At 38.6% G+C, this 16,710-nt stretch overlaps 1 protein-coding gene across 2 annotated transcripts in view; it reads right to left on the bottom strand.

The window, feature by feature from the left end:
- Window positions 1-16,710, bottom strand: part of LOC123879203 (pyruvate dehydrogenase (acetyl-transferring) kinase, mitochondrial) — a 45,255-nt gene that overhangs the window by 18,651 nt on the left and 9,894 nt on the right. For both annotated transcript variants that reach the window (XM_045926808.1, XM_045926809.1), the window contains exon 2: window positions 4,657-4,714. In XM_045926808.1, coding sequence (XP_045782764.1) covers window positions 4,657-4,714 — 58 coding nt within the window. The remainder of the gene's footprint in view (window positions 1-4,656; window positions 4,715-16,710) is intronic.

Genomic DNA, 16,710 nt, shown 5'->3' with positions numbered 1-16,710 from the left:
GCAATGACCTCGAGGTAGGTACTTACGCCCGACAGTTTATTTTTACACGTAGCGTAAAAAGTTTTAAGCAATTAAATATCACTTGCTTTAACGGTGAAGGAAAACATCGTGAGGAAACCTGCATGCCTGAGAGTTCTCCATGTTTTCAAAGGTGTGTGAAGTCTGCCAATCCGCATTGGGCCAGCGTGGCAGACTATGGCCTAAAACCCTTCTCATTCTGAGAGGAGACCCGTACTCAGTAGTGGGGCGGAAATAGGTTGATCATGATGTAAAAAGTGAAACAAACAATATATAGGTAGGTAGGTACTAATAATACAAGTGTAAATTAAAAATATATAACACCCCCGACAAGTGAAGGTTACAGTAACAAGAAAAGAGCTGATAACTTTCAAACGGCTGAACCGATTTTCTTGGATTATAGCTAAGAACACTCTCGATCAAGCCACCTTTCAAACAAAACAAAACTAAATTAAAATCGGTTCATTAGTTTAGGAGCTACGATGCCACAGACACACACACGTCAAAGTTATAACAGCCGTCTTTTTGGGTCGGGGGTTTAAAACTAAGTAAAGGATATTTCTTTAAATAAAAAAATAGCGAAGTTAGCTGAGCACCGCTGCCCATGAACATTTGCAGCACCAGAGGAACCGCTAATGCGTTGCCGGCCTTTCAGGAATTTGTTGGTCCGCCCCTTGAATAACCCCATGTTGTAATCTAGTGGGAACACCGCCAATGGGAGTTGATTCCACAGTTTGCATGTGCGTGGAAAAAAGGATCTGGCACAACGGGCGGTCGAAGTGCACCAGGCAGTCAGGTGACGAGGGCGAAATTGCTAATGGTGGCGTGCGGTGCAGTTGTAGAAAAAGGAGGAATATGCGGTAGTAGAATTTTAATTAGAGGAAACATTATTATTTATTATCAACTAGCTGATGCCCGCGACTTCATTCACGTGAATATAGGTTTTTGAAATCCTCTCTTTAATTTTCCGGGATAAAAAGTAGCCTATGTGCTAATCCAGGGAATAATCTATCCACATTCCAAAGAGCCAAATCCGTTCAGTAGTTTTTGCATGAAATTTTTTGCATTTCTAACTAGTAAAATTTTGCAGAGCCTTTACAAATGACTCAAGGAATAAGGCCCGATTTTTCGCAATTCTCACGGAATAGCGAAGAAAAAGAAATGATTTTTTAAACAATACTATAATAGTTATTCTATTATCTTGTTGTTTGTGACTCAGCACTAGGTAGGTACTAAGTACTGGAAAAATAGTGGTAAATTTTTTTCTTATCTACAATAAACATTTGCTTGGAGATACACGTGCAGATATAGAGTAAAACAGCTGATTCATAAGAAGTGACCTTTGATTTAGGTTTTTTTTAAAATCCCGCACTATGTCTATGTCATGTCATTCCTGGATCGCAAGCGACTTTGGTTCCTATTGTAAGGTTATTTTTAAAAATTGATTTGAGTTGTCAAAAATAATATAAAATTATTAATTTATCTAATGCAGATAGATTGATAAAATCGATATTTGGCTCATTCGATGTCATACAATCTGTTGCTAGGCGGTCAACAAGATTGAACTTGCATAAATACGGGTGTTTCGAAGGTTTTAGTTCAGTCTCCTTCCGAGATTCGGGGCGATATCGCATATTTTCGGTATTTGGATTTTAAACTGGATAATTAGATGTTGTGATAGCAATCACGCTCTAATTAAATTATTTATTTTGGCATTAGTTTGTTTAGATTAAAACTCTCGGATAACCTTACACATTAAACTTGTGTTTTTTTGTGTTGGTTTTGGAGAGGACATTCCAATAATTCGATAAAAATATTTAAATAATACCTGCTTTTCTGAGTGACGCCAATAATTCAGAAGTGGGATGTGTCTCACGTTGTCTTAAATTCGCTTTGGTATCTTTTTGTAAACAACCCACATTTGATTAAAATTTTTATTGAGTTTGATTTGGTGATTAAAATTTTTAGTTTTTTTTTTTTAAGAATTTAGTCTTTTGTGAAGTGGAAAGTAATTTGCAATAAGTGGTTCAGATTTTGTATACATCGAATGAGAAGTTAGTCGTTTGGATTTATTGTTGACTTGATATTAAAACTGAGAGTTCGGCAGTTCAAGGGTAGGTTTTAATGATTTGACAGAGGGCAGGATAGCCCATGATTTGGATTTGACTTAGGGCAAGGAAGCCCGCGACTGACATGACAAGATTGATTAGAAACACGAGGACGTGTTAAATTCAGGACGGCCGAACTGTAAGGTTATTTTTAAAAATTGATTTGAGTTGTCAAAAATAATATAAAATTATTAATTTATCTAATGCAGGTAGATTGATAAAATCGATATTTGGCTCATTCGATGTCATACAATCTGTTGCTAGGCGGTCAACAAGATTGAACTTGCATAAATACGGGTGTTTCGAAGGTTTTAGTTCAGTCTCCTTCCGAGATTCGGGGCGATATCGCATATTTTCGGTATTTGGATTTTAAACTGGATAATTAGATGTTGTGATAGCAATCACGCTCTAATTAAATTATTTATTTTGGCATTAGTTTGTTTAGATTAAAACTCTCGGATAACCTTACACATTAAACTTGTGTTTTTTTTGTGTTGGTTTTGGAGAGGACATTCCAATAATTCGATAAAAATATTTAAATAATACCTGCTTTTCTGAGTGACGCCAATAATTCAGAAGTGGGATGTGTCTCACGTTGTCTTAAATTCGCTTTGGTATCTTTTTGTAAACAACCCACATTTGATTAAAATTTTTATTGAGTTTGATTTGGTGATTAAAATTTTTAGTTTTTTTTTTTAAGAATTTAGTCTTTTGTGAAGTGGAAAGTAATTTGCAATAAGTGGTTCAGATTTTGTATACATCGAATGAGAAGTTAGTCGTTTGGATTTATTGTTGACTTGATATTAAAACTGAGAGTTCGGCAGTTCAAGGGTAGGTTTTAATGATTTGACAGAGGGCAGGATAGCCCATGATTTGGATTTGACTTAGGGCAAGGAAGCCCGCGACTGACATGACAAGATTGATTAGAAACACGAGGACGTGTTAAATTCAGGACGGCCGAACTGTAAGGTTATTTTTAAAAATTGATTTGAGTTGTCAAAAATAATATAAAATTATTAATTTATCTAATGCAGGTAGATTGATAAAATCGATATTTGGCTCATTCGATGTCATACAATCTGTTGCTAGGCGGTCAACAAGATTGAACTTGCATAAATACGGGTGTTTCGAAGGTTTTAGTTCAGTCTCCTTCCGAGATTCGGGGCGATATCGCATATTTTCGGTTAATTAGATGTTGTGATAGCAATCACGCTCTAATTAAATTATTTATTTTGGCATTAGTTTGTTTAGATTAAAACTCTCGGATAACCTTACACATTAAACTTGTGTTTTTTTGTGTTGGTTTTGGAGAGGACATTCCAATAATTCGATAAAAATATTTAAATAATACCTGCTTTTCTGAGTGACGCCAATAATTCAGAAGTGGGATGTGTCTCACGTTGTCTTAAATTCGCTTTGGTATCTTTTTGTAAACAACCCACATTTGATTAAAATTTTTATTGAGTTTGATTTGGTGATTAAAATTTTTAGTTTTTTTTTTAAGAATTTAGTCTTTTGTGAAGTGGAAAGTAATTTGCAATAAGTGGTTCAGATTTTGTATACATCGAATGAGAAGTTAGTCGTTTGGATTTATTGTTGACTTGATATTAAAACTGAGAGTTCGGCAGTTCAAGGGTAGGTTTTAATGATTTGACAGAGGGCAGGATAGCCCATGATTTGGATTTGACTTAGGGCAAGGAAGCCCGCGACTGACATGACAAGATTGATTAGAAACACGAGGACGTGTTAAATTCAGGACGGCCGAACTGTAAGGTTATTTTTAAAAATTGATTTGAGTTGTCAAAAATAATATAAAATTATTAATTTATCTAATGCAGGTAGATTGATAAAATCGATATTTGGCTCATTCGATGTCATACAATCTGTTGCTAGGCGGTCAACAAGATTGAACTTGCATAAATACGGGTGTTTCGAAGGTTTTAGTTCAGTCTCCTTCCGAGATTCGGGGCGATATCGCATATTTTCGGTATTTGGATTTTAAACTGGATAATTAGATGTTGTGATAGCAATCACGCTCTAATTAAATTATTTATTTTGGCATTAGTTTGTTTAGATTAAAACTCTCGGATAACCTTACACATTAAACTTGTGTTTTTTTGTGTTGGTATTGGAGAGGACATTCCAATAATTCGATAAAAATATTTAAATAATACCTGCTTTTCTGAGTGACGCCAATACTATTATACAAATCGGTTAAACGCATATGGGTCTTTAAAAATCCCGTTTGATTTTCCGGAATAAAAAGTAGCCTATGTCCGTCCCCGCTTTGTAAGCTAACTTTTCAGTTAAACTGTTGGGCCGTGAAAAGATAACCGACAGACAGATACACTTTCGCATTTATAATATTACTAAGCGGCTGGCGGGAAGTGGCTGGATGGGGAAGGCTGAGGACCGGGTGTTGTGGCGCTCTTTAGGGAAGGCCTATGCCCAGCAGTGGACGTACACAGGCTGATGATGATGATGATTATGATGATGAATATTACTAAGAAGGAAAAAATAAGGCACCAACCTGACTGGTAGCTCCTTTCTTAGGAACAGATAGGATTTTCTTTCGCACGCGTTCAACCCTGCAAATAAGAAAGGTCAGCATTAATTAAAGAATAGTGAGCAAAGTATTTGCTGTAAATTCAGTTTAAGGACCCTGACCCTAGCGAAATTATGCCCCTTCTAATACTGGCTTTTTAACCGACTTCGAACAAAGGAGGAGGTTCTCAATTCGTCGGAATTTTAATAAAATGGCGTAAACGAGTCTTGCAATATAGACCTGTATGTAATAGATAGGACACTGTACGCTAATTGTTTGCTAAGTACAGAGGGTATACATTACCTACTTATTGTTCATGAAGCAGGGTCAAGTGGCAAGGCTTCAAACCACAAGGACTTCAGTCTTGAGTCTTGACTCTACTCAATGTTAGAGACACTACTTATCATTATCATAACAACACGGCATTTTGCAATTCTCAATAAGTATTATAATATTAATAATGCTCGCGACTTATCCGCGTGAATAAGGATTAAGGTTTTCAGAATTCCGCAGGAAGTTTGATTTTCCGGGATAAAAAGTAGCCTAAGTCCCGACTACTCCTCTTAACAACACCCACGACCAGTGAAGGTTACAGTAACTAGAAAAGAGCTGAAAGCCATGTTCCCCCCCACTTTATGGATATATATCATCTGTCGGACTGATTTTATTCGTATACAAGTGTAAATTAAAAATTTATAACACCCCCGACGATCCAAAGTATTTGAGTTTTCCAAAACATCATTTTCAAATAAATAATTATGTATTTAGGCAACGTCCATCTTGACAGCTTGACATTTGTCTATTGACATAATATTATGAACCTAACGGTTATCTAACCTTCTTTTCTACAAGAAAACTAGAAAAGAGCTGATAACTCTTAAACGGCTGAACCAATTTTTTTAGATTATAGCTAAGAACACTCTCGATCAAGCCACCTTTCAAACAAAAAAAACTAAATTAAAATCGGTTCATTCGTTTAGGCGCTACGATGCCACAGACAGATACACAGACACACAGATACACAGATACACACGTCAAACTTATAACACCCCTCTTTTTGGGTCGGGGGTTAAAAATGTAGCCTATGTCACCCGGACCACAATAACGAAGCGATTGACACCTCATTCATTAAAATCGGCTCTACATAGGTACACATCGATACATTACATAGGTAGGTACATAGATCGACTACGACTGCCAAAATCATAACCCTGCGTTTTGGCTTTGCCCTGGTCGGGTAAAAGTCAAAGACAATTTCGCATTTATCACACTAATATTATAAAGGCGGTGTGTGTAGGTTTGTATGTTTGTTACTGTATGGATATTATGTAGATTATACCCTTAATTAACGGGTTCCCACGGGATTTTTAAAAAACCTATATCCACGCGGACGAAGTCACGGGCATCAGGTAGCAAAGTATAATGTAGCGATGGAAAGAGGTCGCGACCCTCAAAGATGAATATGACGCAGACTAAAAGTTACGTAAAACGGCAAATTGCGCCTTACTTCGACTTAATGGGAGACCCATCAAGTTTTCAAGTCGGACGGCTCAGAAAATCGATGCCTTAGCGGCTAAGGTTTGACGTTGAAAAACGTGAAATCGACAACAAAATTAATCAGCTTAGTTCGAAAACAAAATTAATCAGCTTAGTTGAAATTAGGTCATGATTACTAAAAAGCTGGCCAAGTGCGAGTCGGATTCTCCCAAGAAGGAAGGGTTCCGCAGCATCGTACAACACTTTATATTTCATTTTTAGGGTTCCGTACCTCAAAAGGAAAAACGGAACCCTTATAGGACCACTTTGTTGTATGTCTGTCTGTCTGTCTGTCAAGAAACCTATAGGGTACTTCCCGTTGACCTAGAATCATGAAATTTGGTAGGTAGGTGGGTCTTATAGCACAAGTACAGGAATAAATCTGAAAACTGCAAATTTGTGGTTACATCATTTAAAAAAGATTAAAATATGTTTCAATTTTCAAAGTATACCAAGTGGGGTATCATATGAAAGGGCTTTACCTGTACATGCTAAAACAGATTTTTATTTATTTTTATGCATGATAGTTTTTGATTTATCGTGTAAAATGTTGGAAAAAATACCTGAGTACGGAACCCTCAGTGCGCGAGTCTGACTCGCACTTGACCGGTTTTAATTTTCATGGCAGCAATTTTGAAGTATTTAGTACGTAGTATGTATTTGTTGTTGTAGCGACAATTGAATTATACATATTCTGCGAAAATTCAGGTCTCTACCTATTATGATTCACGAGATACACCCCGCTGACAGACAGACGGACGGACGAACGGCGCAGACTTAGTAATATATCAAAATCAATTTCAATAAAATATCCTCAGATATTTTTAGGGTTTCGTACCTCAAAAAGAAATACGAAACCCTTATAGGATCACTTTGTTGTATGTCTGTCTATCTTTCTGTCTGCCTGTCTGTCCGTCTGTCGTGTCTATCAAGAAAACCTATAAGGTACTTCCCGTTGACCTAGAATCATGAAAGGCGGGTAGGTAGATCTTATAGCACAAGTACAGAAAAAATCCAAAAACCGTGAATTTGTGGTTTAAAAAATATTCAAATGTGTTCATGAACAAAATATAATATAGTATTTTCAATTTCAAAGTAAGTTAACTATACCAAGTTAACCAAGTAGGGTATCCCATGAAAGAGCTTTACCTGTACATTTTAAAACAGATTTTCATTTATTATTATGCATAATAGTTTTTGATTGATCGTGCAAAATGTCGGAAAAAATCCCCGAGTACGGAACCCTCGGTGCGCGAGTCTTACTCGCATCTGGCCGTTTTTTATTGTTACAAATTGGCAATCACGCGGCACGCCTGCTAACAAGTGAATTCGTTGGAACGACAAATTCAATAACGCTTTGTCATATGAAATAGACAGCAGTTTTCCAGACCAATAGCTTGGAAAATGTCTTGAAATGCGTGGGCAATAAACTGGAGATAAACGTTGTTCTGTCGCCTAAGGAATTATCTAGAAATTCTACAATGGCAAGAAGAATGGTAAGAAATTCTACAAGACATTATGATATTGATATAATATGTGACATAATATGAGTAGATATCCTGTGACACGCGGACAGACAGACAGCAGAGAGGCTTTCATACGCATAATGGTTTTTGATTTGAAAATTTCAAAAAAATACCCTAGTATGGAACCCTCGGTGCGCGAGGCTGACTCGCACTCGGCCGGTTTTTTAATTCTTAAATACAAGTTAGCCCCTGACTGCAATCTCACCTGGTGGTAAGTGATAATCCAGTCTAAGATGAAAGCGCGCTAACCTAGAAGGGGTATGGCAGTTCTTATTAAACCCATACCCCTTTGGTTTCAACACGGCATCCCACCGGAACGCTAAAAAACTTGGCGGTACGGCTTTACCAGTCGGGTGGTAACTAGCAACGGCCGAAGCCTCTAACCAGACGAAAATTTATCAGATTTAAAATCGATTTTATTTATTAGAAATACGGAAGAACTCAAGAATTCCGCTTGACGACAACCCTGGCGGTCGTTACTATGGCTTCGAGCCATCTTCCTAGTCATAACAGTAAATAAGGGCCGAGACACATCACCGTGTATCACGCACCACGCACTATCACCACACGAATGTGAGGGGCATATTATCTAGAAAGAAACTGCTTGATTAGTCGAATGGTAACTCTGTATTTCGCCGAATTTGCTTCGTGCAATTGTTCATTGTAAGGTCTACATCTGAGGATGCTCCGATGTCGGAGCGAAACGTGCGTCGAGTGTGTTCTGGTGGATTTTTGTGGTATTGCGTGGTGATATTTAAGGCTTGCTTGGTGGCTGGCTTTCTCTGCATGTTTAGCAGTGGGAGGACGGGTGGTGCATGTCGCATGCTGCATGTTGTACCATACAGGTCAACCTTTTTTAACGGATTATAGCAATTTAAGCTTTTGATTCGTTGTATATCATGGACTTCCGCAAAGCAACGCCTGCTTCTATACAATATTTGCTTCGTTAGTCTAGTGGTTAGGTCAACTGCGGATCGGAAGGGCGTTCCATATCATAGCGGTTCGAAATAGATACGAGGAGGCAAATCGCTTCGGAATTTCGACTACGTATGGAATATGGATGTATATGTGATAGCCTAGTGGTTAGTACGCCTGGCTTCTAATCGGAAGGAAGTCGGGGGTTCAATCCCGGGCACGCACCTCTAACTTTTCAGTTATGTGCCTTTTAAGCAATTAAATATCACTTGCTTTAACGGTGAAGGAAAACATCGTGAGGAAACCTGCATGCCTGAGAGTTCTCTATGTTCTCAAAGGTGGGTGAAGTCTGCCAATACACATTGGGCCAGCGTGGCAGACTATGGCCTAAACCCTTCTCACTCTGAGAAGAGACCCGTGCTCAGTAGTGGGCCGGCAATGGGTTGATCAAGTCATGGATGCAGACATTGACGATGCCTTGCGGTGTCTCATGACATGAGAGAGAGTAAAGAGTTGAGAGTTTACGTGATAGAGAGAAGTTTACCAAATACCAAATTGAATTGCACTTTATTGCGTCGTAAAAAGAGTCGCTATTTATTTAAACGTCTTTGCGGAGTGATCTTTCTCCGAAAGGTACTCGTACGGCGCGGCTGCGGCGCGTCGTGCTGATGTGTCCCAACCCTAAGCTATAGTATAAATATATATTAGACGACTGACAACACTCTCCCTTGAGATAAAAATATCTCCCATTATCTATGAGCGAGATATGCCATCGGCGGACGCCGCGTCTAAGCCGAGCTGGACTTTGAAGCCATTTCGTGTATTTATTTATAAACAAACTACGTCCTTGGACTAGCGGTCAAAGTCTTTACAAATCTACTCAAACTAATTATAATGTTCTTACAGGATTTGTTGTCTTGTTTTGTTTTTAACCCCGGACCCAAAAAGAGGGATGTTATAAGTTTGACGTGTGTATCTGTGTATCTGTCTGTGGCATCGTAGCTCCTTAACTAATGAACCGATTTTAATTTAGTTTTTTTTTGTTTGAAAGGTGGCTTGATTGAGAGTGTTCCTAGCTGTAATCCAAGAAAATCGGTTCAGCCGTTTGAAAGTTATCAGCTCTGTTCTAGTTACTGTAACCTTCGCTTGTCGGGGGTGTTATAAATTTTTAATTTACACTTGTCATAAAATGCCAATTATTTCAATTTTATTGAAAAAAAAAAAAATTATTTCAAAAAAAAAAAAAAATATCTTATTTAAAGAGCAGTCCAAAAAAGCCATTTTCCTGACATCTGGAAAGTAAGCCAAATCATCATGATACCTAAACCAGGTAAACCACCAGAAGAAGCCACCTCTTATCGACCTATTAGCCTTACTCCTGTTCTATCGAAGGTCTGGGAAATAATATTTCTGACTAGACTAAAAGACGCTTTGGATGACAGTGCCATTATTCCAGAACACCAGTTTGGTTTTCGCAAAAAACACTCGACCACAGAACAGGTTCACAGAGTCTACCATACAATACGCCAGTGTCTAGAAAAGAAAGAATATTGCTCAGCTGCGTTTCTCGATGTTCAGCAGGCCTTCGATAGAGTATGGCACAAAGGACTTTTGGCCAAAATCAAAACATTTTTACCTCATTCTATGTTCCTCTTGTTGGCATCATACTTAGACAATAGAATATTTCAAGTTAAGCAGCGCGATGCCAGGTCTAACTTTTATTCATGCTTCGCGGGAGTTCCCCAGGGTTCAGTTCTTGGACCTGTGCTATACAACATTTTCACTTGTGATTTACCACAATCACCAGATGTTACCATAGCTACGTTTGCCGACGATGCCGCCTTCTTATCGTGTAATAAAGACCCCAATCAAGCTAGTGGCCGCTTACAAGAACATCTTAATAAAACCAACAATTGGCTAACAAAGTGGCGTATAAAAGCAAGTGCCTCTAAATCGCAACATGTAACATTTGCTTTAAGACGAGGCGACTGTCCTCCCGTGAAACTAGGCAACGATGAATTGCCAACAACTACTTGCGTTAGGTATCTTGGATTTTATCTGGATCGACGTCTGACGTGGAAGCATCACATAGATCAAAAAAGGAATGAATTAAACACTCGATTCAGGAATTTGCTTTGGTTGCTTGGTCGGCAATCCACGCTAACGCTTAACAACAAAGTACTTGTTTACTGCACTATATTGAAACCCCTTTGGCTGTATGGCATACAATTGTGGGGCACAAGCTGTAAGACAAATATCATGCGGATTCAAAGGGTTCAAAACAATATACTAAGGACAATAACTGACGCGCCCTGGTTTACACGCAACGATGAACTACACCAGTATCTTCATATGCCAACTGTTGCTGAGGAAATAAACAAGTACTCCAAAAACCACAAAGTTCGTCTTGCCAAGCATCCAAACCCACTTGCCAACTCACTTCTAGCCGCCCCCAGAGTTAAAAGATTAAAACGAGCTGACGTGCTCGATATCTGATGGACGATGGAGCAATGGCCCTTCCGTTTTAAATCTAAAATTTAGCCCAAATAATCTGCTTATAGTCCCCCGACTGATTGCAGATAATAACAGGAAAAAAAAAAAAAAAAAAATTTAAAGAGCAGAGTCACTAGTGACTAGTGTGACTATGTGGCTCTCGTATTTAAAACTAGATCTAAATACTACATATTTACAATTAGGTCATGGACTGTAGTAATAAAATGATGTGATTCATTATTAAAAAGAATAATTAAAAAAATTTGATTTTACGAAATTTTTAACATAATTAATTATTATTTACTAACGACACGCTGTATGGAAGGCGATATATGACGTCACAAGGCGATAAATGACAAGTGTTTTTCAAATTTTCGGGTTCCGTACCTCCAAAGGAAAAACGGAACCCTTATATGGTCACTTTGTTGTCTGTCTGTCCGTCCGTCCGTCGTGTCTGTCAAGAAAACCTAACGGGAAGGATACTTCCCGTTGACCTAGAATCATGTAATTTGGCAGGTAGGTAGATTTTATAGCACAAGTAAAGGAATAAATGCGAAAAAATTTGTGGTTACATCATTAAAAAAAAAAAAAAATGTGTTTCAATTTTCCAAGTAAGATAACTACACCAAGTGGGGTATCATATGAAAGGGCTTTACCCGTTTATTCTAAAACAGATTTTTATTTATTTTTATACATAATAGTTTTTGATTTATCGTGCAAATGTCGGGAAAATTACCCGAGTACGGAACCCTCGGTGCGCGAGTCTGACTCGCACTTGGCCGGTTTTCGACAATACAGTTTCTAGTGTGTGACGCAAAGCAGTGAACGACCGCCAACCAGGGACCGGTTGAGTGGACTTTGCACATTCGATTCGCATGTTTACTAATACACTTGTCCTTGATGGCGACACTAACGGCCGTATTCACAATCATTACTATGAGGTCTCACAGTGCGCTCGAACGCATAGTTAGTGTAGGATCCACCAATCATATCATTGTAAATTGACGTGTCACAGTCATCTGATTGGTGGAACGGACACTGTGCGTTCGAGCGCACTATGAGACTTCATAGTAACGTTTGTGAATACGGGTGTAAATTATTACTACTAAGGTAGATACTTTGTGATGTGTCGATTAAGATACGAGTTAGTCCTTGACTGCAATCTCACCTGGTGGTAAGTGATGATGCAGTCTAAGATGGAAGCGGGCTAACCTGGATGGAGTATGCCAGTTTTCATTACTAGGTAGATACTTTGTGATGTGTCACTTCTGAAGAAAAAAAAAGTGTTTTTTTTTTAAATTCAGATACAAGTTAGTCCTTGACTGCAATCTCACCTGGTGGTATGTAATGATGCAGTCTAAGATGGAAGCGGGCTAACCTGGAAGGGGTATGGCAGTTTTCATTACTAGGTAGATACTTTGTGATGTGTCACTTCTGAAGAAAAAAAAAGTGTTTTTTTTTTTAAATTCAGATACAAGTTAGTCCTTGACTGCAATCTCACCTGGTGGTATGTAATGATGCAGTCTAAGATGGAAGCGGGCTAACCTGGAAGGGGGTATGGCAGTTTTCATTTGTGATGTGTCACTTCTGAAGAAAAAAAAAGTGTTTTTTTTTTTAAATTCAGATACAAGTTAGTCCTTGACTGCAATCTCACCTGGTGGTAAGTGATGATGCAGTCTAAGATGGAAGCGGGCTAACCTGGAAGGGGTATGGCGGTTTTCATGAAACCCCATACTCCTTCGGCGTACTGGAACGCTAAATCAGCGTTCATATAAGAGAGCAGTTCAGCAGTGGACGTCTGTTGGTTGATAACGATGATGATGACTAGACTAGTGGAAACAGCCTTAATGATCTCAATATGTTGATGTGGAGCCAAATTAGCTGTTTCAACTATTTGTTTCATTACAAAAATACTGAAATACTAACTAGGTAGGCACTTGCGTAGACGCAAGATTAATGTTATTGGCGTCATGTACCTATTCTGCTTTTTCTACTTCTTATTATAATCTTAGTAGATAGGTAAATATTCCCACTAATATTATACAGGACAAAGTTTGCGTGTATGTATCTGTGTGTGTGTTTGTTACTCCTTCACGCAAAAACGACTAGACGGGTTCGGCTAAGGAATGGAGATAGATAATATCCTGGATTACATAGGCTACTTTTCACTTTTCATCCCGGAAAATCAAAGAGTTCCCACGGGTTTTCGAAAAATCTAAATCCACGCGGATGAAGTTTCGGGCATCAGCTAGTATTAAAATGAAATTGCATTATGTTTGTTTATCCATAGTTTGCCTCATCGGCGACGTAGTGGGGAGTGATTTTACATGGTGATAATAACTGATAACAGCGTAGTTGTAATACTGCTCTGTAGTTGTAACTCATAGTTGCGTATGTGCCTATTATATAATATATAGATACCTATCTATAATAGGGGTCGGCTTGTAATAGAATAAAATAGAATAGAATAGATTTTTATTCAACTAGACTTTTACAAGTGCTTTTGAATCGTCAAATAATTTACCACTGGTTCGAAATACCGTTCCTACCGAGAAGAGCCACAAGAAACTCGGCGGTTGCTCTTTTCAATTGTTCAAAATTGTAATTTTGAGTAGGGTCCGAATACTGTTGAATTTTTTTATCGTGGTCCAGAAAAAAATACGTAAAATTACACCGACGGTCTTGAGCTACTTTATTATAGTTTAGTTCACCTGACGAACAGCAAATGCGATAATCCTACCAAAGTTTAAAAAAAAAAGTGCATATTATCATGCAAAATGTGCAAAAGCTAAGCTTTTTAACCCCCGACCCAAAACGAGGGGTGTTATAAGTTAGACGTGTGTAATGTGTATCTATCTGTGGCATCGTAGCTCCTAAACTAATGAATCGATTTTAATTTAGATTTTTTTATATCGCGGGAATACGCTAGTGAAATATACATTTCATTTCATGTGACAGGGCAGGACATCCTCATAGAGTCATGGCCTGGCGAGTGTTCAACGTTCATACAAATTAATGACAACTACTATGACCTTGGTGCCCATTTCACTTTATTCACTATACACTTTTTTTATTCGAGCAAACAGATGATGCCCGAGAAATACTTTTTAAGCATTATCCAAACCTGTGCGACCAAAGCGACTACGAAGCGGGAACGTCAGCCGCGCGGCGGTCGTCTCCGCGCGGAATTGGCACCATGCAAATCTACACGACTACAACAGTCGCAGAAGGTAATGCACGCACCAGGTAATGTCTATAGATTCGCGTCGTGCACGTTCTTCCGCATCGGCCATTGCGTCCCGCATCCCGCATTCGTGACGCGCAAGTGTGGCCATAGCTTTAGATTAGATAGATTATAAAAAGTGGTTTACATCCCACTAATATTAATACAAAAGAAAATATGACAATAAAACTTAAAGCTAGCCTTATCTAATGAGTTAATGACAATACAAATCATGCCCGCGTGGAATGTTGCTAAGAATACTGGCTGCATTTCCACGCTGGACAGCCAGGCTGATCCGTTGCGCAAATAATGAGCCATGTAAAGGCAAAATTTTGTATGTGTGTGTGTATGTTTGTTACTCTTTCACGCAAAAACTATTGGACAGATTTAACGGTTTGGAATGGGGATAGATTATGCCCTGGATTAACACGTAGGCTACTTTTTATCACGGAAATCAAAGTTTTCACGGATTAAAAAAAAATTATATCCGTATGAAGTCGCGGGCGTCCGCTAGTTTTTTCATACTTTTTTAAGGTAATTTTGATTAAAAAGTCCTGCGATATCTCACTACACAAATAGGTACTTGAAACACAAGGCTTTTATTGTTATCAGATCCACTCATATGTCACTATGCCTACCATCATGCGCACACGCGGTTAGCCTTCATCGGCCATATCAAAAAATCTATAGACCACTTATCGATTGTAAAAAGTGATCTCTAATCTATAACCTTGAATGGAACAAAGAAAGATTGTAAAGATATAGCTAGGTAAAGTGGATTGTAAATATTTGGCGCTACAATTGATATATCATATCGACCATGACACCTCATTTAAAGTATACTCTGAACAATAACCTCTATTACTGGACTTCGTCTGTGTTGGTGTTAGCTGGCGGGCGTGCTCTGCCTTATTGAAATGGTTTTTTTTTTGTTAAAACTGACTGGAAAGCGCTCTAAGGGGGTGCCGCGCGTGTGTCGGCGAGCGCCGGCACAGACGGGGTCCATACTTGTATAGTTTAACTAACTTGTTGCAAATAACTACAAACTTGACATTGGCTAATCTTTGTAAAGTCAGACGAGAGAGAAAAAAACCTCTATTACTAGGCACTAGACGGGTCAAAGAAGGAAGAATGTCGCGACGTTTTTAGGGTTCCGTACCTCAAAAGGCAAACCGAACCCTTATAGGATCACTTTGTTGTCTGTCTGTCCGTCCGTCCGTCCGTCCGTCGTGTCTGTCAAGAAAACCTATAGGGTACAAAGTTTATCCGATAGACGATTGATAAGCAGGCACCGTCAGCGTTGATTCAGTGCCAATTACCTATACCTATTCTTCGGTTGCGGCGATCTATTGAGTCTGCATCGAGTTGGTGATGAATGATGATTATTTTATTGAACTTGTTAACAGCACTCAAATGCTATCGTCGATAATCTCAATCATTTTACGACACTATTTAGATAAAGCGATAGTTTAATCCCGTATAATAGGTACTCTCATATACTGTGCGGGCTGTAGGTATTAATGCAATAAATTCATACCATAATCACACACAAAGAGATACCAACTGTTTGAAGAGTTCTAAACTCTCTGAGTAGATTGAGAGTTTTCCATAATGTTCTCAAAGGATATCTATACTAATAAATAAAATTGGAGTGTCTGTCTGTAATTTCGAAATAACTACCGCATATTAAGGTCATATGGTTATTTGAACGATACTATAACTGAATCACACGTTTTTAAAATTTTTGTCTGTCTGTCTGTTTGAAAAGGCTAATCTTGGGAACGGCTGAACCGATTTTGACGGGATTTTCAGAGACAAGTAGAGATTTGACCAGGGCTACTTGCTACTTACTTGTTAGGCTACTTTTTTAACCGACTTTCAAAAAGAGAGTTGTGTTTTTCTACCTATGTACACCGAAATCTCCGAGATTTCTGAACCGATTTGCGTCATTTCTTTTTTAATCGATAGAGAAACTTTGCGACATTGTTTCATAAAAAATTTGGAGTCCAACTCCTCAATCCTGATGCTGCAGGGGATCTGACCAATCCACGCGGGCGAAGCTGCGGGCATCAGCTAGTTATACTATAGAAGAGCTAACTTGTAAAGGAGTAAACAGTTGCAGTGTTACGAGGTGTCCTACGTGCCGACTGCCAACTAGCCCGAGTCATTGTCAGTTGGCACGTGATGCGATACAGGTTCGTTCGGAACTTGAGTCATATTTGTTTACGACCAAGTTTATGCGTCCATAGAGATTGCTTCATTCTTGTATGTAGTACTAGCGACCCGCCCCGGCTTCGCACTGGTGGACATTTATTTTTTCTATTTTCCGGGATAAAATATAGCCTA

The sequence above is a fragment of the Maniola jurtina genome, chromosome 27, assembly GCF_905333055.1.
Source record: "Maniola jurtina chromosome 27, ilManJurt1.1, whole genome shotgun sequence".
Taxonomy (NCBI): domain Eukaryota; kingdom Metazoa; phylum Arthropoda; class Insecta; order Lepidoptera; family Nymphalidae; genus Maniola; species Maniola jurtina.
The sequence above is the reverse complement of the archived record's forward strand: the minus strand, read 5'-3'. Positions and strand labels throughout refer to the sequence as shown.